General features: G+C 47.8%; 9 protein-coding genes across 9 annotated transcripts; 1 reads left to right on the top strand and 8 right to left on the bottom strand.

Annotated features, from left to right (window-relative positions):
• Nucleotides 1-5: 5 nt before the first annotated feature.
• On the bottom strand, nt 6-6,186 carry EDB91DRAFT_1236381 (uncharacterized protein; the record flags this gene model as incomplete). The annotated part of the gene is made up of 15 exons (XM_041321450.1): nt 6-122; nt 196-300; nt 350-694; nt 865-1,232; nt 1,285-1,391; nt 3,013-3,283; nt 3,336-3,609; nt 4,114-4,208; nt 4,281-4,460; nt 4,596-4,701; nt 4,750-5,231; nt 5,358-5,475; nt 5,559-5,704; nt 5,850-6,010; nt 6,110-6,186. 15 exons carry the CDS (start codon nt 6,184-6,186, stop codon nt 6-8), a joined length of 2,952 nt encoding a protein of 983 aa, XP_041179474.1.
• Nucleotides 6,187-6,828: 642 nt separating this feature from the next.
• Nucleotides 6,829-10,787, top strand: EDB91DRAFT_152092 (uncharacterized protein). The gene is made up of 6 exons (XM_041326248.1): nt 6,829-7,392; nt 7,449-7,589; nt 7,644-7,786; nt 7,837-7,975; nt 8,027-8,121; nt 8,171-10,787. The coding sequence occupies exons 1-6, from the start codon at nt 7,318-7,320 to the stop codon at nt 10,485-10,487; spliced, it is 2,910 nt and encodes a 969-aa protein (XP_041179475.1). The 5' UTR covers nt 6,829-7,317; the 3' UTR covers nt 10,488-10,787.
• Nucleotides 10,788-11,733: 946 nt separating this feature from the next.
• EDB91DRAFT_1246401 (uncharacterized protein) lies at nt 11,734-13,766 on the bottom strand (the record flags this gene model as incomplete). The annotated part of the gene is made up of 3 exons (XM_041322657.1): nt 11,734-12,432; nt 12,490-13,599; nt 13,692-13,766. 3 exons carry the CDS (start codon nt 13,764-13,766, stop codon nt 11,734-11,736), a joined length of 1,884 nt encoding a protein of 627 aa, XP_041179476.1.
• A 396-nt stretch (nt 13,767-14,162) lies between these two features.
• EDB91DRAFT_152188 (uncharacterized protein) lies at nt 14,163-15,176 on the bottom strand. The gene is made up of 5 exons (XM_041326249.1): nt 15,051-15,176; nt 14,947-14,986; nt 14,828-14,893; nt 14,567-14,732; nt 14,163-14,465 (listed from the first exon to the last, which is right to left on the bottom strand). The coding sequence occupies exons 1-5, from the start codon at nt 15,071-15,073 to the stop codon at nt 14,368-14,370; spliced, it is 393 nt and encodes a 130-aa protein (XP_041179477.1). The 5' UTR covers nt 15,074-15,176; the 3' UTR covers nt 14,163-14,367.
• Nucleotides 15,177-15,785: 609 nt separating this feature from the next.
• On the bottom strand, nt 15,786-16,650 carry EDB91DRAFT_1345776 (glycine-rich RNA binding protein). Its single transcript, XM_041325859.1, has 4 exons — nt 16,621-16,650; nt 16,518-16,557; nt 16,429-16,458; nt 15,786-16,305 (listed from the first exon to the last, which is right to left on the bottom strand). Exons 1-4 carry the CDS (start codon nt 16,641-16,643, stop codon nt 16,003-16,005), a joined length of 396 nt encoding a protein of 131 aa, XP_041179478.1. The 5' UTR covers nt 16,644-16,650; the 3' UTR covers nt 15,786-16,002.
• Nucleotides 16,651-17,476: 826 nt separating this feature from the next.
• Nucleotides 17,477-18,217, bottom strand: EDB91DRAFT_1345777 (RNP-1 like RNA-binding protein; the record flags this gene model as incomplete). Its single annotated transcript, XM_041325860.1, has 4 exons — nt 18,077-18,217; nt 17,983-18,022; nt 17,896-17,925; nt 17,477-17,764 (listed from the first exon to the last, which is right to left on the bottom strand). The coding sequence occupies exons 1-4, from the start codon at nt 18,094-18,096 to the stop codon at nt 17,477-17,479; spliced, it is 378 nt and encodes a 125-aa protein (XP_041179479.1). The 5' UTR covers nt 18,097-18,217.
• Nucleotides 18,218-19,101: 884 nt separating this feature from the next.
• Nucleotides 19,102-19,740, bottom strand: EDB91DRAFT_1121359 (uncharacterized protein). Its single transcript, XM_041318224.1, has 3 exons — nt 19,704-19,740; nt 19,615-19,644; nt 19,102-19,477 (listed from the first exon to the last, which is right to left on the bottom strand). Exon 3 carries the CDS (start codon nt 19,466-19,468, stop codon nt 19,244-19,246), a length of 225 nt encoding a protein of 74 aa, XP_041179480.1. The 5' UTR covers nt 19,469-19,477; nt 19,615-19,644; nt 19,704-19,740; the 3' UTR covers nt 19,102-19,243.
• A 1,499-nt stretch (nt 19,741-21,239) lies between these two features.
• EDB91DRAFT_1049839 (uncharacterized protein) lies at nt 21,240-21,587 on the bottom strand (the record flags this gene model as incomplete). The annotated part of the gene is made up of 1 exon (XM_041313491.1): nt 21,240-21,587. A coding segment is annotated over one exon (348 nt), but the record flags the coding sequence as incomplete, so codon positions are not given.
• A 475-nt stretch (nt 21,588-22,062) lies between these two features.
• On the bottom strand, nt 22,063-23,489 carry EDB91DRAFT_1121371 (RTA-like protein). Its single transcript, XM_041318225.1, has 6 exons — nt 23,467-23,489; nt 23,179-23,419; nt 22,893-23,128; nt 22,622-22,843; nt 22,501-22,567; nt 22,063-22,445 (listed from the first exon to the last, which is right to left on the bottom strand). The coding sequence occupies exons 2-6, from the start codon at nt 23,222-23,224 to the stop codon at nt 22,321-22,323; spliced, it is 696 nt and encodes a 231-aa protein (XP_041179482.1). The 5' UTR covers nt 23,225-23,419; nt 23,467-23,489; the 3' UTR covers nt 22,063-22,320.
• Between the last annotated feature and the right edge of the window lie 2,424 nt (nt 23,490-25,913).

A 25,913-nucleotide genomic window follows, 5' to 3' on the forward strand; every position in this document is an offset into this window, starting at 1 on the left:
AGTGTTCATAGATAATAACGAAAGACATGCATGTCTTGCTCTCCAAGAGCCGTGCAGTGGCACCCACATAGTGTCGCTGCAATCACAGCAAGCACCCAAACACCACAATCAAAACCATTTGTCTGGACTGCTTTGGTCTGACAATGTATAAGATGAGATGGCCTCCCACACCATCGAGGTTGCAATAATACTTACCATCAGAGGACGTGCAACCCATCCATCCAAGTCCATGTCAACACAAACAGTGTGATTGTGTTGTCGAGCGATGCTCAAAAGATGAGCAATCAGCTTCATCATGTCCTGGGTGAATTGTGTCATGCTAAATATGAATAAGGGGAAGCACACAAACCTTAATATCACTTTTCCAAGGCTTCCGCTCAGCAAAGCTGTCAAATAGATGGAGCTCCTCGCTTCGGAGGTGCACAATGCATAGAACCCAGTGGCCAACATTTGAAGGTCTATGGATGGGAAGGATCCAAACTTCTTTTGCCCAGTAACATGTCCATGACATGTTCCGCCACAAAACATCATCAGGCGTGTTATATTGGATGCGTGGGAGGTCATGGGTGGAAAAGAGAGCATACTGTTTGACCGTGGGCGAAAGCTGCACTACTTCTGAGTAAAGAAGCACCATACATCCATTGATGCAACTGTCGTTGAGCAGCGCAATCGGAGAAGCGAGAAGCACAATATCCTTTGGCTCAAAAATTTGGTGAGGACATCCATGGCGAGGAGCCCATTCTCATGTCTTGATGGTCCCTGGAATGATGATGCCCACCTCTGGTAAAGGTGTTAGATCGAATGTAATGTTCTAGCAATCTAGTGAGCATAGATTATAGTGTGAACAGAAGAAAGAAAAGCCACCTCAGGGGATCGCCAGTGAAGCTCGGCATCTATTGCAATGGTGTCAGTATCATCTTCTTCACCGCCAGCAACTCCTGCAGTCAGGATGTCCACAAGGACGACATCTTCAGGTAGCAAATCATTGTGATCGGTTTCAGAGGGTACTTCAGGCTCTTCGTCCTCGGTAGGTATGATGTACAAGTGAGCAAATCCATTGATCCATTGAAATGGACGCCCTCCAGAGGTTCCCGAGAGCTTTTGAGCCAGGGATACAGCATCCGTTGCACGAGATGCAAATTGCACTGCAGATGCAAGTGAGGTCGTCCAACGGGTTTGAATATATTGAAGATGCTCCAGCCACTGGCGAAGTGGTATAAAGAACATTTTATCTGTAATTCACTGTGAGAGGACAAAAGGACATAGTTGAGGGACACTACTTACTACCAGGTGCCAAAAGGGCAAGCTCTATTGCAGCGAGCTCATCACCAAACCACCTGCAGAGATTGTCCGCCTCCAGCCCAAGACACCGTTGCTCTTCTATACAGTGGCTCAAAAAAGTGTCCGAATGTTTATGCATTTTCAAGTAATTGAACAATAGCAAGGCAGAACCAAACAATGACCAAAGGGTATAGGGACATGTCTAAAAGCCCTATATCATGGCTCAAGTCTGAGATATATAGCGTGTGAACCCGACCATATATGGGCAAGCTATGGTAATTCTAAATATATGACTCATTCGGACACTTTTTTGACTTTTTATTGAAATCACAAAATCAGACCATTCATACATAATACTCTTAATTAAAGCCATGTCATAAGGATAATATGGTCTGATTGCAATATTATTTGAATATATAAACCCACATAAGATCATGAAATTCAACATAATCATCATGAAGCCCATCTCCTCTGCTCACAAGGATAATATCCTTGTTCTCTGTACCTTTGGTTTATCTACTAGGCAAATTGCCTCAAAAACTGGTCTTGGAAAGTCTACTATTACTACAGTCATAAAGCAGCACATGCCAGAGAAGGAAAATCATCAAATGGGATGTCCTCCCAAGCTTACTCCACAGAACAAAAGAGCTATTGTTCACCAAATTCTATCTGGCAAGGCTTCAAATACTACCCAAGCTACCAAGTTCATCAATTCCATCATCACCACTCCTGTCTCCACCCAAACTGTCAGAAACACCCTCAGGGCAGCCAATCTTAAGGCTGTAACTAAGAAGACAAGACCTCCTCTCTGTAGCTCATAGGAAGAGAAGACTGGCCTTTGCTTTAAAGCACCAACATTGGAGTGTGGAAGACTGGAAGAAGGTTATTTGGTCAGATGAAATAAAAATCAATAGAATGGGGTCATATGGCCAGGAATATGTGTGGAAAAAGGCAGGAGAACCATTAGGAGAAAGAGAAGTCAAGGGTACACTGAAGTTTGGAGGAGGAAGTATGATGGTATGGGGTTGTATGGGGTGGAATGGTGTGGAGATTCTTTGTGAAGTGGAAAGATGGATGAATGCAGAGCAGTACATCTCCATTCTAGAGGAGTGTCTACTCAAAAGCATGCAGGAGTCAGGAATTGATGAAGAAGACATTATCTTTCAACAAGATAATGACCCCAAGTACACCTCAAAACTGGCTACAACATGGTTTAAAGACCATGATATCAATGTTTTATCATGGCCAGCACAGTCTCCAGACCTCAATCTCATTAAACATCTCTGTGAATTACTCAAAAGACTACTTGCTGCCTATCAAGATCCTCCACAGGGGCTATTTAAACTATGGGAGAGAGTTGCAGCAGAGTGGACAAAGGTTGCTGAAGAGGAGTATCAAAAATTGATAGAAAGTATGCTTAGAAGGATTGCAGCAGTTATTAAAGCCAAGGGGGGTCGCACCAAGTACTAGAATCATAGAATAGTCTTGGTTAAATACAAAGTCAAAAAAGTGTCCAAATGAGTCATGTATTTAGAATTACCATAGCTTGCCCATATATCGTCGGTTTCCCACGCTATATATCTCAGATTTGAACCATGATATAGGGCCTTCAGACATGTCCCTATACCCTTTGGTCATTGTTTGGTTCTGCCTTGCTATTGTTCAATTACTTGAAAATGCATAAACATCCAGATACTTTTTTGAGCCACTGTATATCTATCTCTCTTCAACATTGCACGAATTCTGTCATGAACATCTTGGTCCTCTAGCCAATGAGGAATATCACCTGTCGAAGGGCTTATCCATACATCCTCCAACAAAGATTGATCGTTGCGTAGATCATTGAGCTTCATTGGAAGTGGCATTGGAAGTGGGATGCCATAGGTTGGGTCATAGAGCTCCTCGAGGTGCTCACAATATGCATTAAACTTACGGAGCGCAGTCAACAAGGCCGGTTGACGCTTCAAGATTGCCTTGCAAGTCTGTTGATGAAGTTTGGTGCCTACCGAAGTTCATTAATGTTGTCAAGTAGAAGTATCACTAATACCACCTACCCATTGCCTGTTGTGCGCCACCCATTGCATGATCCAATTTATCCCATTCAAAGAAACTCCCAATAGCACATTTGCGAATATTGATCTTGATGTCCCGTGCTAAAAGCAGTGTCCAAACAAAGTCAAGGTTCACGCCTTTCAACTCCGGAAACTGATCATGAACGTTGAGCAATGCATATAACACCTCAACCTTGGCCATGAGACGTTGATGACCCCGTTTGAGGTTGTCAAGTGCCTCAAGCGTGTCATTTGCAGCATCAGCTTTGGTCATCGTCTCTCACATTGCCTGCAGTGCCTTTTCCGAGGCATTGTCATGAATTCCTAATATGAACCATTTTTCATTTCTCGGTTTTCCTTTGGCTACTTCCAGTACCTGAACCAGTCACGTGACTCCTCACTCTGTCACACCTTCACCTCTTCACATATCACCCGTGGTTTCTCCGATTGGCTCCCCTACTCCACAGGCTAGAACAATCTCACTTCCCAAAGAAGAACCAGTCGGAACTTGGGTTTCTGTTTAGTTGCCGTCTTACTCATTCGCTTATATATCATGATGTCATACTTAGTCATCCGCAGTATTGTACGACTCTTTTCTCATTGGCTGATTTCTTTCAGACTCCTATTCAATGTTATGTATAAAAGTAGGGTAGTTAGCAGTAAGTACTCCTTAGACTTAACTTCTTTGTTTCCTACTGTTGTAGTGACTTAGACGTTCATGCTCAATACTATCCTGTTCTCATCATCACTCTTGACCGAGTCCTAGTGGTTGTTGTCAGACTTTGCCATTTGGTGAACTCTGGTCATAACAGGCATCTAGATCTGCTTGCAAAGAAAGAACAGTATCTAACTCTCTCTTTAAGCGTGCAGGTGCATCTACAGCAAGAGGTCAGTGATGCTTGGCTCGAGAGGGCTGGGAGGGCTGGGAGGATAGTGGAAGGTACATACAAGCACGAATAGATAACTGGGATTTTCTCTGGGAGGTCCATTCGTTGTGCAGCTCATCAATGGTCACCCCACATTCCTCAAGCACACTCTGTGCCGCTGTGCCTTGCTCCTCGATCCCACATTTAAGCCAGCGCTTGATCCAATCTCCCAAATCAGTGTGCATCTCCAGTCCAATAGCAGCTAGTTGTCAATCAAGTAACCACAGTCAACGCTGATGCTGGGACAGGCTGTCAGAAATTATGTTGGTGTGTCGTCAAAGAACTTACTGAGGAGGAACACTGGATTCCTATCAGCCAAACAAGTCTCGACTACAACCTTTCAGTTCCTTCGCCATCTGACAGGCCCATTCGTGGCCATATGCGTGCATGGCCATCATGGCAAAACGCAAGCGCTTTGTGATAGTTGGCGGTAGGATGTCGTACTAGTAGAATAAATGTGAATCCGAACTCCAAGGCATGAATTGACTCACCTGATCTAATGATCGCGACAAGATGCACCCAACATCATACAGTGTGACAACAGTTGCTCTTGGAGGTAATAGTGAAAAAAGATGATCAATTAAGGCAACCAAATATTTTTGCTGCTCACCAGGAGTGTCGATGTTGGCAAGGAAGAGAGGAATATTGTGACGACATATAAGCGCCATAACTCCGGTGTCATCGAAGCTGTCCATTGAAGACTTCTGCTTCTTGCCGTCGGCAGCTTCATAAGAACTCTCACATTGGTCAATTGCCTCGTGGGGTACTGAGGACTTGTGCTGTCTAGGCGGAGATTTGCAACTTCGGAGGATATGATCACCAATAGCATTGACTTGAGCTTTTGAAAGGAAATACGAGGTATCGTAGAAGTGTGGTGAATCACCAGCTGATCGCCGATGCCAGTGATGGAAATTTCCATCAGTTGCGACATGTATATCACCTCCTTCGCTCAGGTCCCGACCAAATGCTAACCCTCCAAAGCATGCAGGACATCATTGGATAAGGACAGAGGCACAACGCTCGCATGGGATGAGCAGTTCTGATGCAGTGGCCTCAGAGGTTGAAGCGCTCCGAGACCCCGAACATTCAGCCTCTACACAATCCCAACATGCTGATAGGGCACCTTCGAGTCGACATTCAACTTCTACTTGTAGAAGGTCAAACCATTGAATGACTTGACCGAGGCTTCGTTGGAAGGGCTCTTGGATAACCTCGCCCTACAGTATCAAGATGAGTAGTTGATATGCAGCTTAGATAGGTTCCTTACCTTGGTGTTCGTGATGTAAAATCCTCGTCATACATAGTGGGTGTGCAGAGCAGAGGCAAGTGCATTAACAGCATCACAAGAGCATTTGAAAAGGGTTTGATAAAAGGCGAGTAACTCGACAGACACTGCCATGTGAGGCTGTGAGGGAGACGTTGGGAATAAGCCATGAAAAACAAGGACTTGAGCTTGTGTAGCGCATCTACAGCTCAAGACCTCAATGGAAACAAAATCTGACGGCAATTAGATGATTTAATTAAACACGTTGTATACATGAGTACTTACGGTCAAAGAAAAGACAAACAATGGATGAGCGCTTTTGTGCACACATATGGGAGCGACACAAAGATAAGGTCAGGGGTGTTCTTTGGAGAGGTGCTCCCAGTGTCCGTGCAGTGTACTCAAGCAGTACCGTGACAAGAGTGGGAATAAGGGACTTCCAACTGTCATACAAACGAGTAGACGTAAGATCAGGTTGCGTGCGACGGCTCAGTGTGGGTTGTGAACACGGAGGACAGTTGTCGGTAGATTCAGTGACTGGAAGTGCGTTGTTATCTTGAAACACGTCTTCCCAAGCATCAGCAGACCCGGTGTCTGGCTCGAGGGTGACAGTTTCTGCATGTTTCTCTTCTTGGACGGATGAAGTATCCATTAGACTGGCCATCTTAGCAAGTAGCTTGTGCTGTTTGGCCTTCTGGCCTGGCAATTCCACTATCACCTGAGTTTTTTATTTGTCTCTGGGTTTCTGTGGACTGGAAAAGTGGATGCCCAGCCCAGAGGAAGTAGGTTGAGCTGCACGTGTCTCTGCACGTGAAGTCAGTGACATGACAAGGTCTTGCAGCAGGAGAACAGAGCAGGGTAAATAGTATAGAGGGCTTCAGCGATGAAGGTAGAAAGTCACTTGCGCAATCCTATTTCTTAATCAAAGTACATATATAGTACGGGAAAATCCATGTTGACGTAGAGAGGTCCTTGGTGCTCAAGGACAGCACGAGGTATCCAGGCAACCTGGAGCACGCGAGCAACCTGGCAGGAGGGCAACGAGGTAGTAGCGGGAGGGCAACGAGGTATGATATTATTTTTAGAACAGATCCTAAATTACATTGGAGAATCATGGGCCTTTCAGGCTGGTTTCCCATAACATAGAAACCCGGCCTGAAAGCCTACCTTTTGCCTCCGAAAACTGCTGCCTGAGGTGAACTACCTTAAAACTACGAGTTGTCAGACCGAACATCTCAGTCCGTTTCCCGAGACTGAGATGTGAGTCGAAGTTCCCGCTTTACGTTACAACTAGAACTAACAGATACTTAGATATATTCTCTTATCAGGTACTACTATAGTTATTACCGAGTCCGTTTCCCGAGACTGAGATATATATTCTCTTATCAGCTCACCGTTCTCGCTCCCTCTAAGCCTCTCATCGCTAGACTTTGAACCGAACTCGAACGGTCGAGTTCATAAAGGTTCAGGTTCGAACCGTGGTTCTGAACTGGACCCAGCCACCACTAGTCTGTATTGTTGGGAATTCATCTTCCAAGGCGTCTTCAAGTCGGAAGGTTAACATTGAGTACATGCCATCCACCAGACTCCAGAAGGCGCGCTGGCGATGTGGACATGCGCGTTTCACATGACGTGACGATGGCAGCCTGGACTCTGGACTCTGGAGTTCTTTGCCCCTGGAAACTACAGCATGATAGACGCTGGTATGCTGTCCATTTTCTCACCCTCTAGTGGCTTAAAGCAGGCGGAGGCGCGCATTCGATCACTGTAACGCTCTTCCATACGGACTCCGGCGATGTTATCCAATGCCAACCCCAAAGCTATAAGCTCTAAAAAACCAAAGGCAAGAAGGCTCATATCGAGGGATCATGTGTGTATTTACATCTGAAACAACACAATCCAAATGCTAAGCAACCCTCCTCTGAGGCCAAGGAGTCCCAGGACGACTACGTGACTCAACTGCTAGGCATCACTATATCTGCCATCAATGTTACGAAAGACCTTGTTCCTATCGCCCTCGCGAAAGGGATTCTCGGAACGATTGCAAACATCTTCGTTCTTGCGCAGGTACGTTCGCGGAATCCTTGGAAGTTTCATGAAAGGATCCCTAAGTCTGTATAGTCAGTGATTAAGAATAAGTCCGATTTCCTGGCGATAGTCAACAAGTGTGAAACTATCAGGAAAGTCCTGGAAAGGGCAACCAAGGATGCTACCGAAGACGATCTGCGAGGATCCCTTGGGGATGCCTTGTCGGACCTTAACATGTGAGCCAATGCAATTTCACCGTCCCTAGAAACTGATGACCACCGTGTAGATCTGTGAACCGCATCAATAGTGAAATAGCCTCAAAGAAGGAGCAAGGGTTTTGGAGCAGACTCTTCTCTGTCACAATTGATCACGACCGGATTGTTGGATGGGAAAAAGACTTGGATCGCTTCCTCGCACTTTTCAATGTACGTACCTGTAACTTCACCCGAACTTTTCCTCCTGAATCACGTCTCAAGACTGAAGCAATCGCTGGAATCGCGTTCGATATGAAGATTATGAAGAAGATGACATCAGAACTCAAGGGCAAAGCTGCGGATATCAATGTTGTAACGTAAGTTGTCTTTTGGTCGGGCGACGGCATGTCTTTCAAACGCAATCAGGTATTGCCCACCGGTGCCGCCACCACGACCTTCCATGTTTTATGGGCGTCAGGATCTCGTGGCAGAGTTGACAAACCTCGTCGTCAATAATGAGCATATCGCGTTGATCGGTCCGGGAGGCATGGGGAAGAGTTCCCTTGCCAAAGCTATCCTGCACGAGTCACTTATCACAGAGAAATTTACTGATAGGCGCTTCTTCGTGACCTACGATGGCTTGGATCCGTCGACCATCACTTTTGAAACTTTTATGGCTCGTTTTTCGGGAGCCCTTGGCATAGAGTTTGCAGGCGCTGATCCTGTGCGTCAAATATCAACATTTCTTCGTTCCGCCAGTGCCCTCGTTGTCCTTGATAATGCCGAGACTTTCGAGGAGGCCAGCGGATCGTCGGCGCTCGGAGAAATACCACCTGCCATTGCCGAAATTGCAGACATCCCTGGCGTCATTCTGATCGTCACGTCGCGTAGTAGAAGGAATGCACCAAACGTGCTATGGATAACGAAGGATATTCCGCCACTGGACTTGAGCTCCGCTCAGGCAGTGTTCTTTCAGATATATCACCACGCTAGTCGCAGCGATGCCGAGGAAGACATAAAGAACCTGCTCGGGGAATTGGAATTTCACCCCCTTTCCATCAACCTTCTCGCAAATGCCGCGCAGCAAAATGGCTGGTCTCCAGCGACATTGCTGAAGAGATGGGGCAAAAAAGGCAGCAAGGTTCTCGACCCTGGCAAGGGAAAGCTCCAAAGCTTGTCAGACACCATGCAGCTGTCGCTCAGCTCGCCATCGATCCAGGATCTCGGCGAGGATGGTCTTCATGCTCTGACCGTCATTGCTTTCTTGCCCCAGGGTCTCAATGACACCCTGGCTAGCGACTTATTGCCGTCGCTCCTGCAAATTGATCATGTATGTGATGTCCTGTGCAGGCAATCTCTCGTTTACCGTCAAGACAACTTCATGAAGATGCTCGCGCCTGTTCGGCATTATGTGCGAGATTCGTTGCCACCACCAGACCCCACTTGTTTGCAAGAGATATGCGACTTCTATTATAACACTGTCCAACGGTGTTCAAAAGAACAAGATGCTGATGCTGATATCATTATCTCGGATCACCTAAACATTGAGCATGTAATTGCCTTCGACCTCGCCCACATCCCTGAAGTGACTTATCACACTTGCTGGAAATTTTTGTATTGCTTGCAGTGCCATCTTCCCCGCCCAACTACCCTGGCCCCCGCTACTTTCAATATCGTCGAGAACTCCTCCACGTGGACGCTAAAAGCACATTGCCTCCAGTGTCTCGCCTGGCTCTTCGACGTCCTTTTTCAATACACTGAAGTCATAAAGGCCTTGCATGCTGCTCAGGCTCTCTATCTCATCGCCGACGACCACGAGAATGTGGCAATCTGTGTTACCAAATATGCAGACATATACAGATGTCAAGGTCGCTACACTCAATCCCAACAGATCCTACAGGACTTCCAACACTCTGAGTCGTGGGAATATCTCAGCACAACAATGAAAGCCCAAATTTGGTATGTCCTGGATCTCGCCCGGTTATGGGCATTCACAGCATCTGCGGACGAATTATTTTTGAACTCCTTGGAAGATCATACCTGGGGCTTGCCGTCCAAGATTTCGCACCAGGCTGCCAAATTGTATTACGGGGGGGACATCGTCCAGGTCAAGATGCAGTTAGAAGACATTCTCCCGCAGTGCGCAGATAGTAATGACCGCCTGGATGCACTTCGGATTCTTGCAGAAGTTGCATTTTTGGAAGGCAGGTTATCCGACGCCATGGATATCCTACAGACAATTGTAGTGATGTTTGAGGGACACAATCCTGGACAGGTCCTTTGGTACACAGTCTTGAAAGGTGTTGCGGCGAGCAATCAGGGGAATCATGACCTTGCGAGGGAGCTCATTCACAAAGCCTCTGGATCACACGAATCGCTTACCCTGCACAGTGCATTCTCATTTCTCCACAGATCTTATGGCTCTGCATACATCGAGCTCACCGCAGGCGAGCACGACAGGGCCGAGTCGCATTTCACCGCCACAATTGAAGGTTGCAATATACAAGGCGACCCGATGTCCAAGTCAATGAGCACCCGTGGACTGGGCGAGATTGCCTTTGCGCGTGGTGACTTCACTTTAGCTGCAGAACGCTTCGCAGAAACAGAGGCATTGTGCATTGAGATGGGAATTCCTCCCCAAAAATTGTACAACTGTGGCCCATTCTTTGCGCTGCCGGAGAGATTTAATGGATGGACATTATTTTTGGAGGGTCAGTCGCCATTTGCAAACATTATGTGTTGAACATATACTCGATAGCCTGCAGTGCATAGTATTTTGTATGATTACCTAGCAGTTTCATCACGATTACATATCCATGGGCCCACGACCTGTACATAGCTTGTAACGTTACAATTCCGCGTGATCGCAATCCGACACCAGACCTTCAAGTTAGTACTTACCGCAACGAAGGACCGAACGCTTTTTTATCCGATGTTCCTTGTATTTCTCCACCCGCTCTCCATCCCTAGCAATATCCGAGTCTCCAAGACACCACATATCTCATTGTCCTTTCGAAGCCTCTACGCAAAAACCCAGAAAATCACTTCGACGAGGCACACCATTTCCTCGCCCCTGGATTAAATACGGACCAACAACCACACAGCCAGCGGAACAATAGCGCCGTGTATTCTGCCGTCGATTTTCATACCTTCGAACCTTATTGTCTCCCTAAAAAAGACACCACACGAGGGTTTCATTACGGAGTTTACTCGTCTGAAGAACAGGGCCCAGCCAGCGAAGAATGTTCAAGTTTATTTATACCACAATTGTATTGCGATCGTATGTATGTACATGGATGAGTCTAGTCGCTGGACCTTATGATATCGATAACTGATGATAATATACATGCAATTGCAAGAAAAAGTACAAGGCGGCGAAAGAATAAGTATTGCCATTTTCATTGATTCGTAGTTGGCCCAAGAAAGAAGAGGGTACTATATGAATATAAGCAACCGAGCACTTGAAATCAGAACCAGAATATGGTATGATATGACTGAGTGAAGATATAGAGATAGTCATTGATCAATGCGAGCAAGTGTCAGCAATGCGAAAAAGTCATGAGATGGATGGTAGATAGACGCGGAATAGATGATATGTATGGGCGGGTATGCGCGCGTGATAAGAGTGCGTGATTAGAGCGCTTGGGATATCACATGGGTAGATCTTCGAATGATGCAGCGGAGGATGCCGCAGTGACGAGATGATCTGTTGGTAAAAGCGGTGCAAGCGCGGGGAAGTGAGACAACAAAGATTTCGTGGGTGCAGTGATTCGGAAATTATGGGAGCAGCATGTGCATGACCCTAGAGGATGCGCCCCAGAAGAGATGATACAGAACAAAAGGGAACATAACAAGGAACAAAGCGATCCAGTCGGGCAATCTATAGCACAGGAAAGCAAGATTCACAACACAGTTGAAGACGGGAGGGGGGGTTGTTTTTGGATTCGTTGAGCGCAAAGCCCAGAGTAGGCAGCGATTGAGGGGGGCGTTCATTGAAAAGAGGAAACGCTCCATGGGTTCTGGACGTGTTCAATAGGAGAATCATCGGGGATTGCAAATGACGGCTTCCAGCTAGCCGCAACCCGACGGGTCGATGAATGAACGGCACCGGTGGGGGGAACATAGCCAGATTGCGCAGCAACGGGGGTATTCGTCATCTGTGTGAAGATGTGGGTCTGGATGGATTGGGGGGGCGGAGGGGGAGGCTGGCGCACCTGCGGAGCTGGAGCGTCCTGCAGTCCACCCTCAGCCGCGTCAAGGTTGATGTACTGCAATAGATCCCGAGTGAATAAACTCGGCTGGCGCTGTTGTGCTGCTGTGTAAGCCTGTAGCTCAGGGTTACTGGGCGGTTGGAACAACGATGCCAAATCGTTGTACGAGGTGGTGCTTCTGTCAATGACAATGTCTAAGGGATCCATGGTGTCGGGGTAGTTTTCCTGGATTGCAGACCCAAGTGCCGCATTGACGTCGAAATTGCCGTAAAACTGTGCTAGATCCAGCGACTGTTGATCAGGTTGCTGAGCCATATCAATTTCGAGCTCGCCCTGGGGATGAGCAATGAGGTCTGCAGGGTTGATGTTGTCTAGGTTGAACACGCCGTTCTGGCCCGTAGATGACAACATTGCCTGGAGCCCTTCAACGGTGAGATCATCCATTGCACTCAATGGTATGTCAAGATCCAATAATTCCTGAGTGGCGTATGGATAAATTAGTGACGGCGAAAATAATGACGACAAGTGGCGTACCTGTTGACTGAAGTCAAACGGCTCCTGTAATGAGCCAAAGTCATTCCATTCGGGAGCTGGCTGTTGCGCTGCTCCTGAGCCAGACGCTTGTGGGAGAATGTAGTCTTGCGGAGGGTGCCATTGAGCTTGGGCAGCCTGGTATTGCTGGGCAAGCATGGGCTGCGCGTTTTGCGGAGGTTGGGGGTATGACTGGAGGAATGGGGGTGGCAAGACAAAACCACTAGGAGGCTGCTGTGATTGCGCATCTGGAATGGGAGTGGCACGTGTGGAAGGAACTGCTTCCTGTTGCAGGAGGATCTCATCAGAAGATGGAGATTCAGATTCAGACGTGTCATTTGGTGACGACGCAGCGGACAACGGTGGCGATGGACCCGCGAATCCATACCGAACTTCTGGGTTCCATGGCATGTATGCGGTAGGAGGCATGTGCATAGGGACTGGGATTCCACCAGGGAGGTGGTAGGGTGGGGGGGCGTAGGCCACGGGAGGCATTGGTGGAGGGGGCACCTGGGAAGGACCGGCAACCGCGTTAGTGCGAGAGCGACCTTTCTCTTTCTTCTGGGCGCGAGCGCGTTCCTTCTCCTGTCGCTTCGCTTCCTTGATGCGTTCCTTCTCCTCTTTCTTCATCGGCTGAAAGCGATAACTAGGGTATTGTACCTGATGGTCGACCTTCTTCCCATCTGCAAGACGCTCGTACTCGAGCTTCACCTCACGTTTCTCATTTCGCCACATTTCCGCAACGAGCTTTGAGACATCTGCTTGTGCTCTGCGCTGCCCTTCAGGTTGGTTTTGGGCTAGGAACTTGACCTTATCAGAGCGATACAAGATCCAGGCATTGGGTGGGCGAGGTGGCTTAACGTTTGCGCGAGATTTTGCTGTGGTTGATGATCTGACTGGGCCCGTCATTGCGTATAACGGTGACCAGGGGTCAAGAGCGTAGTATAAAGCGTATAGTTTGAGATTTCGGGGATGAAAGTTCCTCAAGGAATGGATGTTGTGGTTAAGAGGAAAAGGAGGAGGAAGGTCGCGTCTTAGATGAAGGGCGGGAAAATGAGTGGATCCCATTTTAGTTGGTCCTTGTGGGTCCACACTGTTGTGGATTTGTTTGCTCTGTGGACCGTGTCAGCACAGCTTTTGAATCTACCAAGGTCTTTCCACCACCAAAGCATCGCATTTTACAAGAGCAATTGAGGTCCACTTACCATGTCGGCCATCGCTTGGGCGTTCATCAAGACAAAGCAAGCTCGGGGGTCGGCCGCTTCTTTGACAGCTGCCATAGATCAAAGCTTTCTACAAGGCAAAACCACTCGAATGTACCGAGCCCCGGTTTCAGATGACTTGCTTCAACACTGGGTTGTAAAAAAAGCAAAGAGCAGAAGACCGGCGGAAATGTCTTAAAGGCCACTAGCGTTGCCCAGGCTCGGGGTGGCACCGGGCGGCGATGATCCAGGGACCAACCCTTGGTACGGGAAACGAATTATAATTTCTTTCCATTACGAGTTGGTGCGCTTTGAGAGACGACGCGTTTTTATATGTTCTTTGCTCGTTCATGGACTACACTGAGAAGGTTGTGTCACAACGAGAGTCTTAATACTGTGTAGGTTCGTTCTTTTCAGAATCAAACCTACAGACTTGGGCCTCGAGGTTGTTGATCTACTCAACGTCAACGCTAGTATGTACTACTTAGTGCTGATCATTGCGTTACAGACGATATTCCATCCAACTTCAAGTTTTGCTTCGTAAATCGAAAACAATCTCGAGGACATGTAATTTGATACAAATTTCGACCAAGTATTTAAGTTGCGTTATGATCAACAAGATACTGTAATGCATGCGGAAATATCGTAGCTTGACGCGAGGGAACACGACCTTTGGACATCATACAGAATTGCGAGACCGACCATCTTTGAAACCGTAACCGCTCAGTAGCCGCCGCCGCCGTATCCGCCGCCACCCTGGTAGCCGCCGCCGCCGCCCTGGTAGCCGCCGCCGCCATAGCCGCCTTGACCACCGCCGCCGTAGCCGCCTCCACCGCCGCCGTAACCACCTCCACCACCGCCGTAACCGCCGCCGCCGCTTCCACCACTTGGTCTAGCGTTGGCCAGGTTAACCCTGAGCCGGCGACCGTCCAGCTCCTGTTCGTTCATTCCATTGATGGCTCCATCTGCCTCTTCGCCGGCACCGAAGGTAACGAAACCAAAACCACGAGAGCGACCGGTTTCACGGTCCTTCATGACGATGGCCTAAGTAAAGCGCAAACGTGCAAGGAACATAATAAAATCGATCAGATAAAGAAAACAAAGCCGGCGATCTGCCATCATCGATGTCTATATCTGACCACGATGGGAGATCGCCTATCAAATAGATCGCGCACATCGAGGACATTGCCAAATTCCGAGAATGCCTGTATGATGGATATCAGTCACTCGATCAGACTCTTAGTATAGGACAACTGACGTGTCTTAACGACTCATCTGTTGTGTTCCAACTCAGATTCCTGATCGATATGCCGGACATCAGTAAAATTGCTCCTAAACAAGATCGACGCAGTATTAACGTACCCAACATAAACTTTTGCCGACATGATGCTGAGCGATGACGGGTAATACCCTTCCTGAACTATTCAGAGAGAAGGGGTTGATATCGAAGACGGAATGGGCGATGGACTTTATACGGGGGCGCTCTGATTTTCAGACTCCCCTAGCTGCTTTGGGACATGTCAACGTGACTTTTGAGTTTGAGCGCCGAACTTCGCAATTGGAGTTGCCCGAATTCTCTTTGCACCTCCCGGAACTTCCGTGGTCATTTGACAAAACTTACATGCGGTGGCGCCACCGTCATTACGCTTTACAGCGAGTTGATGTATATCCATCATAGATATACGTGGCGCTCATGAAAGATAGGTCTCAACGGGGATCGTTGCTGACGAGCGAAGTGATTTATTTATCTCAGAAGATGCGGATATCACAGCAGATTGAGATACATTCATAGCAAGATGCATGGTTTCTTATCTGATGAGTATCAGATCTGCGACCTTCTTCCGAAGTTAACACCCTACCTTTCCCTTTTCGATTGGTTCTGCCTAGGTGCTCTTTCAATTAATTTCGACAAACCTCTGATAAGACCGGCTCTTCTCTTTATCGACCGCTCGTGCTTCGAATTGAACTAGCAGAACCCTAACTTCGAGTCGCGTGGCTTGCAGTCAGGTGGGTGCGGTACCCCCGATTTTCACTACCAAACCAGGTTGGTCTCCAGGTGATATCTATAGAATTGATCCCCCAGATCACAAGTTGTATGTGTCATTTATAGTGTCATCTCGAGCTTCCGAATACTGAAGCAAGAAGCATCACGATTGCCTCGCGAACACTATGTTATTACAGCAAACCTAAATGCGCCACGTCGGGTATGACTCGTGCTAGCCTATCCTTGGTAAATATCGCTTGTGTGTTGTCTCTGCATCGAACGTCATCCATCTACTCATGAGACTGGTGGTGCATTCTTCTGGCTTTCTCATCACCAACTTCCACCACCTCCACCGCCGTTGTATCCGCCGCCGCCGCCATACCCGCCTCCGCCTCCACCTCTGCCGCCATACCCGCCTCCACCACCACCTCTGTATCCGCCTCCACCCCCGCCGTAACCGCCGCCGCCTCCACCACTGGGTCTAGCATTTGCCAGGTTAACCTTGATCCGGCGACCGTCCAGCTCCTGTTCGTGCAGTCCAGCGATGGCTGCATCTGCCTCTTCGGCGCTGCTGAAGGTGACGAAACCGAAACCACGAGAGCGATCGGTTTCACGGTCCTTCATCACGATGGACTAAGTGAAGCGCAAACGTGCAAGGAGCAGGAGCGCATATAATAAAATCAATCAGACAAAGAAAGAAGCGGCGATCTGCCATCGATGATAACGATGGAAGATCGCCTCAAATAGATCGCGTACATCTGTGACACTGCCAAATTCCGAGAACGCCTGTAAGATGGATGACAGTCTCAGACACTTAATCGGATTACTGATGAAGGATAACTGACCGCATGCAAGGAGTCGTCTGTCGTGTTCCAACTCAGACCGCTGATCGATATGCCGACTCATCAGTCGAGTCGCTCCTACAAGATCAAAGCAGCATCAACGTACCCAACATAAAGTTTTGTTGCCATGATGATGTGCGATGACAAGTAATACCCTTCCTGAACTATCAGAGCTTGGAGAGAAGGGGTTGGTACCGAAAAGGCATGCGCGATGGATTTTATACTGGGGAGCTCAGATTTTCAGACTCCCCTAGCTAGGTTCTAGCTGCTTTTGGACACGTCGTGGGTTTTGAGTTTGACTTCGCGTTTGGAGTGGGACTTCTGTGGTACTTGTGTACCTCGTGACGGGACTTGCATGCGCGGATAGATTTACATCATACGTCATTCCGCTTTACGGTGAGTCATGTGTATCCTTGATACTCGTCACTGACGGGTAAAGGGATGTTTGTCGCAGGAGACGCGGGTATAACAGCGAAATGCAGCAAATTGAGATACATTAACATAGCGAATATGCACTGTGGTTTCTGATGAGTACCGGATCTCGACCTTCTTCCAAAGTTAACACCCTAACTTTCCCTTCCGATTTCTTCTTGCCTAGTGTTCTCGATCAATTCCGACAAAACTCTGATAAGACCGTCTCTTCTCTTTATCGACCGCTCGTGCTTCAGAGCTACTAACCAGGTTCGGTTTACAAACTATTATCCCCGGATGATGCAATTGGTTCCCCAGGTCACAAGTTGTATTGTTCGCGTCAATTTATAACGTCATCTCGAGCTTTCTGATGACCTGAAGCAAGAAGCCCATCACGAATGCAGTCGCGAACACTAGATGTTATTACAGTAAACCTAAATTCACTACAACTCGTACTAGCTTGACATTGGTAATGCTCATGAGTGTTGTCTGTGCAGGGAACGTAATCCATATTGCTCCTGAGAGGCTGATGCATTCTTCAGGAGTTCTCCTCACCAACGACCGCCGCCGCCGCCGCCACCGTTGTATCCACCGCCTCCGCCATATCCGCCTCCTCCGCCTCCACCATATCCGCCTCCACCGCGACCGCCTCCTCCACCACCGAAACCACCGCCTCCACCACCGGGTCTCTCGTTGGCCAAGTTAACCCTGATCCGGCGACCGTCCAGCTCCTGTTCGTTCAGTCCACTGATGGCTGCTTCTGCTTCATCGGCTGTGCTGAAGGTGACGAAAGCGAAACCACGAGAGCGACCAGTTTCACGGTCCTTCATCACGATGGACTAAGTGAAGCAACGTTAAGATTGACGTGCAAGGAGCAGGAGTGCATATAGTAAAATCAGTCAGATAAAGAAAAAGAAAAAGCGGCGATCTGCCATCGTCGATGGGAGATCGCCTCAAATAGATCGCGTACATCGGTAATATTGCCAAATTCCGAGAATGCCTGATGATGTGGATGTCAGTCTCAGACACTTGATCGGACTATTGATGCAGGACTGACCGCATGCAAGGAGTCGTCTGTCGTGTTCCAACTCAGACCGCTGATCGACTCATCAGTCAAGTCACTCCTATCAGACAAAATCAACGTAACGTACCCAACATAAACTTTTGACATGATGATGTGAGATGACGAGTAATACCCTTCCTGAACTATCAGAGTTTAGAGAGAAGGGGTTGGAACCAAAGACGGAATAGGTGATGGATTTTATACGGGTGTGCTCAGATTTTCAGACTCCCCTAGCTGCTTTGGGGCATGACAACGTGGTTTCTGAGTTTGCACCAAACTTCGCGTTTTGCCAGTGAGTGGAGTGGGTGGCTATTTGACCTTAATACGAAGGAACAATTGGTCTAGCTAGGGGGACTACCATTTGACGAGACTTGCTAGTCTCTCGTAGTCAAACCCAATAGAAAGAAGACAGTCATTCCTTCTAAGAACTGTAGATTATGTACTACAAGCCAGGACGCATCACCTTCGTCGGACACAACGATCATAGCAGATGTGTGAAGACGCACAGGTACGGTTGACGGAGACTCAGATGAAGCCGTCATGCCCGTATCAGTCGAAATACATCATAGTTATCGAGGTGTCCAGCTGGACGTCAGGGTATGCACTCTAGATCTAGGACAATCGAACGGTACAGGTTCCGGCCGCCGATTTGCCGAGCAAATGCACTTGTCGTTACATAGATCGTGGTTGCGCGACAGTACTTATGAATATTGATATATCGTGCAACGAACTGAGTCTCGACGCGATTCAGACGTGTATCATGATGTTTGCTATCTATGGTACACGTGACTTTGATGACGGTAGTAAGTACCAGGGCAGCGCCAGGCCGATACAGATTCACCACGCTTTACTTATAATTACAGTTACAGTGAAATGATGTATATCCCTCACAAACATTTCAGATAACAGCCTAAGGCCTTTCTCTTTCCATTTGTTCTGCCTACGCCCTGCTCTCTCAATTCAATTTCGATAATACTTTGATAAGACCGTGTCTTCTCTTTACCAACTTGCGCCAAGTGCTTCGGATTGAACTAGCTACTGGCAGAACCCTGACTCCGAACTGCATGACTTACTCCTGATTTTCAAGACCAACTACTACCATCACAAATGCAGTCGTGAACACTAGATGTTATTACAGCAAACCTAATTCACTACTACTATGCATGCCTTGGTAATGCTCGTGAGTGTTATCTCCGCTGCGAACGTATTCCATCTACTCCTGAGAGACTGGCGGTGCATTCTTCGGGAGTTTTCATCACCAGCTACCACCACCACCACCACCTCCATATCCGCCTCCGCCATATCCGCCTCCACCACGACCGCCTCCACCACTGGGTCTCTCATTGGCCATGTTAACCTTGACCCGGCGACCGTCCAGGTCCTGTTCGTGCAATCCAGCGATGGCTGCTTCTGCCTCTCCGGGGGAGCTGAAAGTGACGAAAGCGAAACCACGAGAGCGACCGGTTTCACGATCCTTCATTACGATGGACTAAAAGCGCAAACGTGCAAGGAGCAGGAATGCATACAGTAGAATCAATCAGAAAAAGACAAAGAAAAGCGGCGATCTGCCATCGTTGATGTCTATCTTTGACCACGATGGGAGATCGCCTCAAATAGATCGCGTACATCTGTGACATTGCCAAATTCCGAGAACGCCTGTAAGATGGATGTCAGTCTCAGACACTTGATCGGATTACTGATGAAGGACAACTGACCGCATGCAAGGAGTCATCTGTCGTGTTCCAACTCAGATTGCTGATTGATATGCCGATATCAGTAAAGAGACAAGTTCGACGCAACATCAACGTAGCAGAGTCAACGTACCCAACATAAACTTTTGACATGATGATGCGATAACGAGTAACAACCCTTCCTGAACAATCACAGAGAAGAGAGAAGAGGTTGGTACCGAAGACGGAAAGGGTGATGGATTTTATACTGTGCTCAGATTTTCAGACTCCCCTAGCTGCTTTGGGAGTTTGCACCAAACTTCGCGTTTGGAGTCACTGGGCGTGACTCCCATCACACAGCTGATCGTCATTCCGAAGTGGTGTATTCCGATGGCCTCATCAAGTAACCGACCCGAAAATGATAAAGTTTTGCAAAATGCTGGTCTGCTTTGGACAAAAGCTGCCATGTTCTTAAGCTTGTACACTCAGAAATTTATGAATAAAATCTAATTTTTTAATTAAACAAGGGGTATACATATGTAATATAACAAAGGAGAGCAACAAGAAGGCAGAATGTGACAGAGGGATAGCACAAGGTTGTTTGAGGGTGACTCGGCTCAGGAAGGGAGTACAAGAGGGAGGAGGTAAGGACCAGGACCACGAGGAAGGACCCACCACAGATCTGGGCTGGAGAGGTACCATCATGCTCGAGGGCAAAGCAAGGACCACGAGGGAGGGCCAAAGAAGTGCAACAATTCAGCATACTGAGTACTAGTAGCGGTGGTAGCGTTGAGAGGGAAGCAAGTTGAACTTGAACGAAAAAAAAATCAGATGCTGACTTACTTACATAAGCGTCCTGTAAATTGATAAGGCTTGTCGAGATCACAAACGAACGGTGACCATTCGGTCGAGAACTGCTGGTACACTTGCGAAACACATACCTTATCTTTGGATACCAATTTGCTTATCTTATATATCACTTTGTCTTACTTCGTCTTTGCATATAATCCCGTGAATTTTTGATCTAATCTTACCAGTTATAACTAGGAACACCATCTCCTCGGCGATTTTCTGATGCCGCCTATCCTCATACTCGTCACTGACGCGCAAAGGGATATTTATCGTAGGAGATGCGGGTATTACAGCGAAATGCAGCAGATTGAGATATATTCATAGCAAGATGTATGGTTTCTTATCTGATGAGTAGGTACCAGGCTTCTGATCTGTTTTGCCTTGTAGGTGCTCTTTCGATTAAATTGAACAAGAGAAGTTACCGTGACTTCGAGCTGCAATGTGCCAGGTGTACCTCCGATTTTCACGACCAACCAGGTTCGCTCTACGAACTGCCAGGAACTGCCATCTTCAGGTGATGTCACATAAAATCGGTCCCCAGATCACAAGTCGTTTGTGTCATTCATAGCGTCACATATCCTGCCTGATGCTGAAGCAAGAAGCATCACCAATGCCGTCGCAAACACTAGATGTAAGATATTACAGCAAACCTAACTCGACTCATGCTAGCCCATCCTTGGTAATGCTCGTGAGTGCTGTCTCCACCCATCAACCCGTGAAAACCGTTCTTCAGGAAACAGGAACCGTTCTCATCACCCCCAGTACCACGCATGTGTGTGCCTTGGAACCAAACCCGCTCTGCTTATCGACTTCTAGTTGTCTATGCATCCCGAGGCGGGAGTAAAAAGACTGCCCAGATGAGTTGTTATGTGCCACCTCTGCGCATAGAATCACCGTATCAGTCGAATCACTTTCTGAGCGGGACGATGGAGCGGGAGGTGATTCATAGTAAAAGGGGGCTTCGCAGGACGATCGTAGGCGCTGCACGACTTCGTGTACAAGCCTGCGTGCGATTCCTTGTCTTTGGAACTCAGGCGATACGCCAAGCGTTAACAAGGTAATCCGCAGTGCTCCGGTGCTAGTGGGTCGATCCTGAGCTCCACATGAACCAAGTGGCCCTGGCGTCGAATTCCGTGTTTCCCTGGCAGCGGAGACAAATGCTACGACGTTGCCGTTGTATGTGGCTATCCAGACACATTTGTTGAGGATGTACAAGTAGCTGCACGAAGAATGCGGTAGGGTATGCGATTGGGAGTAGTTTAGGTCTTTTGGGATTGGTTAAACGAATTGCCAGTCAGGGGCTCTGGTGTGCAAATGAAAGTGTTTCCTCACATGAAGTGCACGAACTTCTTGCATGTCCGAAGATCTCATCATTCGTATTCCGACTCCGTCCGGCAGCACAAACAAGTCTCCAATATCACCTTGAGTCATAATAGATGGCTACCTGCTGGTACTGTTGGGGGATGTGAACGAAGTTTAAGGGGAAGATGCTTGCAGGTCTAGCACCACCTTTTAAATTTTCAATCCGCTTGCATGGGCGCCGGAGATTGTCGGCATGGAACCTTCAAATATTAAGGGGATAGTGTAATCCGTTCAATGACGTGCGATAACCTAATAGGCTCATCACGAGTTTTCTTCGTGATGCAATTACTTTCCCTGTGCGCTCCGAACACGAACATAGAGCGAGGGACATTGTGCGGGTCCAAAGGAGCTGGTCGATTTCAAAAAAGAGCGCTATAGTGCAGTAGATTACTAAAGTCCGTGGGTCATAGTTCGCATATCAACAAATGGAAACATCCATGACAGAACTCTAAATGCGTCCAGCCATTTGATAGGTAGTCTTGGCTGAAGTGTCGAGATACTTCGTTGGCCAGTAGATGATGTATGTGCAAACACCAATAAATAGTGGTAGGGAGTCGAGGAGGTAAAAGTAGACTTGTCAGAGGAGAGTCAGACCAAGGTGCCTCGAATTTAATATTCCAACACTCACTTTCGTGTGTGACTAGGTAGCCACCGTTGCCTTGAGCAAACTCGACGGTACGATAGATACAGCGAATCTATATTATCAACGTCAGTAGAGATGGACGATGAAGCGTGGGCGAACGGCGTACCATGTACGCTATAGACGAAAACACCAATAACCAAAGGATCTTTCCCCATGGCTCCTGACGGGGCAGAATACCGTCCCGGAGGATACTACGCCATGCATGCACAAAGAGCACTATGAATAACACATAGGAGAGGGTCTGAAGGATTAGCCCGGCAAGTACTATATGTGCGCCCAACTTGTCGCGTGACTCGTCTGTTGATGTTTGCATAGCACCGCCTAGACCCTGTATAACGTCGTGATCAATCTTTCGTACAATGGACACAAAAAATCACCTGTATGAGGAATGTCGTGACATCACTGATAACAAAGTACTTGGCGACTCTCTCTGGATTCATCCAAGAGTAACGTCTGTCCACGCAGTTTACAATGAAACGCCCGTATAAGATGTAATTGAAGGCGAGGTATGCAGCAGGCGGTAACAATATGAAGAGTGATTGGATCATAAAAATTGGGAGAGAATTAGGATATATCGTCATGGGTATGCGCATGAAAAAACCAGCGGACATGACTGTTCCGCAGTTAGCACGCATAGAGAGAGAGAGAATACTGGGAACTTACAGGTGGTGCCTATAGGGAGACAAAGTCCCCACCATGTCTTATTCATAAATAAGCGCGTGAACAGGCAAAGGCTGGCGATAAAGTACAGTCCACCCGCCACACCCGCTGCGACTTTGCTAGGGTTATATTCTGGATAAAACAAATTAGATGCAATGCAAAAGGTGATACTGTGTGGACTGACGGAATACCACAGCGACTATACTTTGGTCCCGAGCATAGACGCTAGCACTGTTGCCGCTCACTATTGCATTTAAATATGAGTTCATCAAATATTGACAGATTACTGACCTGCCCCCGCCGCGCTCATGAGGAAGGCGGCGATCATCAGAATGTTCGGGGACTGCATGTTACGCACGACTAGGGGGGCCTAGGTATGTCCCAAAAGGCTCTGTTCAATGAAAAGTAGGATATCAAGAAGCAACCGTCGAGGGTTATATACCAAATTTAGCCAGTAGTAAATATACCTCCGCAAAGATGCGAAGGTGACTGCGGGTGTCAAGGTACTCGTCCTCATGTCCCCCACCTGTGCAAGATAGTGTGTTAAAGCGGCGCGATAAGGTACAGCGCAGTAAACGCCATTCCAAGGGGCTGGACTTAAGTGACGGAAGGCGACGTAATGCATCTCCCGTCGGAAGATGAACTGAGCCAGTCAACTGATGATGTATGAGTGCCCTTGACCCTTGGAGTACTACAGTCTGATGTGCTCCCCAAGGCGCTGAGATGGCATACACTCGAATCTTGATATGTACACGATTAAAATCGTTGATGCATAGCTAGAACGTTCGATCCTGTGCGGCAGCGCGCACTACTCTTGTTGAGTTCGGTTTGAAGCAGGACCAAAAGTACGTCAGAATGATCAGATCACACATTGCAAATTTCCAATGGAACGCAGGTTACTGCGCATCGCAAGCGCCTGCCCATTTTCCACCTGCTCTTCCAAAAATGTCAAAGATGTCAAGACATCACGGACTTAGCATTTCTGCGATGAGGAACACGACAACCCACATAACCGACGTTTACCGCCATGTCAATGGCACGAGTGATAATTGAAGTTCCTGTTCATGCTGCAACTGGCTTGCCTAATTGGCAAACCTCCTTATCATGTCTTCCAGTGAATTCCTGTGGAAATAGCATAAGTTCCGGAATTTGAAATCTAGATCAGATACTGGTTCTGGCCCCAACCCCTGGATATCCAGATACTTAGTGTCTTCTAAACTACTATGGATGACATACACAGTGGAGTGGCCCAAACCTGACAGTGCGCCTGCGTATTGCTAGCTGGAAGTGGTGAAGGCACTGCGCTACCACAAAGTCCGAGTGTGAGGTGGTGACAGGTGCAAACCATCACCGCTAGTACATTCTAGGACCTCACCTCGGGCTTTTCCGTTCCTAGCGTGTTAAATTCAACTCCGCTTCACTATGTACATCAACCCTATCATCTATGCACCGGATAAATTAGCAAGTAACCACCTGTTCTAGGTCAGTTATATTCACCACTTGAAACAGATTGCTAAATCTGTCGACGGATGTGAAAGTCAGAGATTTGGCCCCTCTCGGGCTATTCAACACTGTAGACTTTTGGGGTAAAGTCTAGGTCCTTCAAGGCCCGCAGCAGGTTCGGGCGGAGTGTAAACGCCGCGCACCGATATGTTTTGCACTAAGTAGTACTGATCATGATGGACTTACTCACTTCCCTGAAGTGGTTGTCAACAAAGATGATTTCCTTCTTCACAGGTGATATATGGCCGCTTCTGATTTGATGTCTCGCGGGAAATTATCTGGCTGCCCTCTCTCCTTCGTGAACTTGATTTTCGCTAACGGTCTGCGACACCTTATGTGCGACAACAACGGGGGATTGTACTATCCGAGGACAACTCTTTTCATGCCCGGAGACACGTCGTGTTGAGGGGCGAACGCCTCGCCGCGTGTATGGTTGTTCCTGTTCTCAGTCTGTTTCATCTGACTGAGGGTACGTCTCGTCTACTTTACCCTACTATATCACTGGACACTGAACTACTATGTAGATAGGTTGACGGTGTCTGTGTACCTAATACAGTCTGTTCCATCTGACTGAGGATGGTTATGCCTCATGCGATGTTCAAACCTTTCATTGAGCAGTGTTTAAACTCAGCCGTCGAAGCCCTAGACTAGCCCAAGACTTTGCCCCAGAAGTCTATCATGGAATAGCCCCAGAGTGACCATTTCTCGGATGATGTTGGACGGATGGCAAATCGCTTTAGGAGGCCGTTTGGACTTCGCGTTTTTCTTGCGAAGCGCTCTCTCCAATTGCTTGCCCCGTAGGTACTACCAGTACTAGTGCCTATGGTTCAAAATTGGTTGCCCAGCGTGTATCTCAACACCCCAATGAAGAAACATCAAGGATACCACAGCGCGAAGCAGGTATCGGTCACTGCTGGACTCGAGCAGCCACTCCCCCGCGCTCCATAGCGATTGAGTTTTTATTGTTCTTCAGTTTCACTAACCAGTCTATCATAGCGCCGGAAGCCGCCCTTAGTGTATGGCATTCAGAATTTTCCCCTTTGTTTCTTTTTTCTTCTGACTTTTTACAGTACGACCTCTGCAACAACCCTTTCTCGCACCCTCGCACTCGCTACCTGCCATTCCATATTATACCCTGCAGTCGCCTCCTCCCGCATCTCATTCGCCTGCCAGCACCCTCTCGTATCAGTTCCCCCCCTCCTATCTTATTAAAAGCCACTTCTGTTACTCACCGC

The sequence above is a fragment of the Suillus paluster genome (assembly GCF_016628075.1).
Source record: "Suillus paluster strain FC165 chromosome Unknown EDB91scaffold_14, whole genome shotgun sequence".
NCBI classification, from domain to species: Eukaryota; Fungi; Basidiomycota; class Agaricomycetes; order Boletales; family Suillaceae; genus Suillus; species Suillus paluster.

What these genes read in the sequence shown, in the direction of transcription:
- EDB91DRAFT_152092 (XM_041326248.1), top strand. Translation starts at nt 7,318, where the DNA reads ATGTTATCCAATGCCAACCCCAAAGCTATAAGCTCTAAAAAACCAAAG. An exon ending in GCCTTGTCGGACCTTAACAT is followed by an intron (nt 7,787 to 7,836) that starts GTGAGCCAATGC and finishes ACCACCGTGTAG; the next exon opens with ATCTGTGAACCGCATCAATA. An exon ending in GCGGATATCAATGTTGTAAC is followed by an intron (nt 8,122 to 8,170) that starts GTAAGTTGTCTT and finishes AAACGCAATCAG; the next exon opens with GTATTGCCCACCGGTGCCGC.
- EDB91DRAFT_152188 (XM_041326249.1), bottom strand. Translation starts at nt 15,073, where the DNA reads ATGTCGGCAAAAGTTTATGTTGG. An exon ending in ATAGGCGATCTCCCATCGTG is followed by an intron (nt 14,733 to 14,827) that starts GTCAGATATAGA and finishes CGCTTTACTTAG; the next exon opens with GCCATCGTCATGAAGGACCG. An exon ending in CGCTAGACCAAGTGGTGGAA is followed by an intron (nt 14,466 to 14,566) that starts GCGGCGGCGGCG and finishes GGCGGCTACCAG; the next exon opens with GGCGGCGGCGGCGGCTACCA.
- EDB91DRAFT_1345776 (XM_041325859.1), bottom strand. Translation starts at nt 16,643, where the DNA reads ATGGCAACAAAACTTTATGTTGG. An exon ending in CAGACGACTCCTTGCATGCG is followed by an intron (nt 16,459 to 16,517) that starts GTCAGTTATCCT and finishes TCCATCTTACAG; the next exon opens with GCGTTCTCGGAATTTGGCAG. An exon ending in AATTTGGCAGTGTCACAGAT is followed by an intron (nt 16,306 to 16,428) that starts GTACGCGATCTA and finishes CGCTTCACTTAG; the next exon opens with TCCATCGTGATGAAGGACCG.
- EDB91DRAFT_1121359 (XM_041318224.1), bottom strand. Translation starts at nt 19,468, where the DNA reads ATGAAGGATCGTGAAACCGGTCGCTCTCGTGGTTTCGCTTTCGTCACT.
- EDB91DRAFT_1121371 (XM_041318225.1), bottom strand. Translation starts at nt 23,224, where the DNA reads ATGAATAAGACATGGTGGGGACTTTGTCTCCCTATAGGCACCACCT. An exon ending in TTTCGTCTATAGCGTACATG is followed by an intron (nt 22,568 to 22,621) that starts GTACGCCGTTCG and finishes TTGATAATATAG; the next exon opens with ATTCGCTGTATCTATCGTAC. An exon ending in CTACCTAGTCACACACGAAA is followed by an intron (nt 22,446 to 22,500) that starts GTGAGTGTTGGA and finishes TCCTCTGACAAG; the next exon opens with TCTACTTTTACCTCCTCGAC.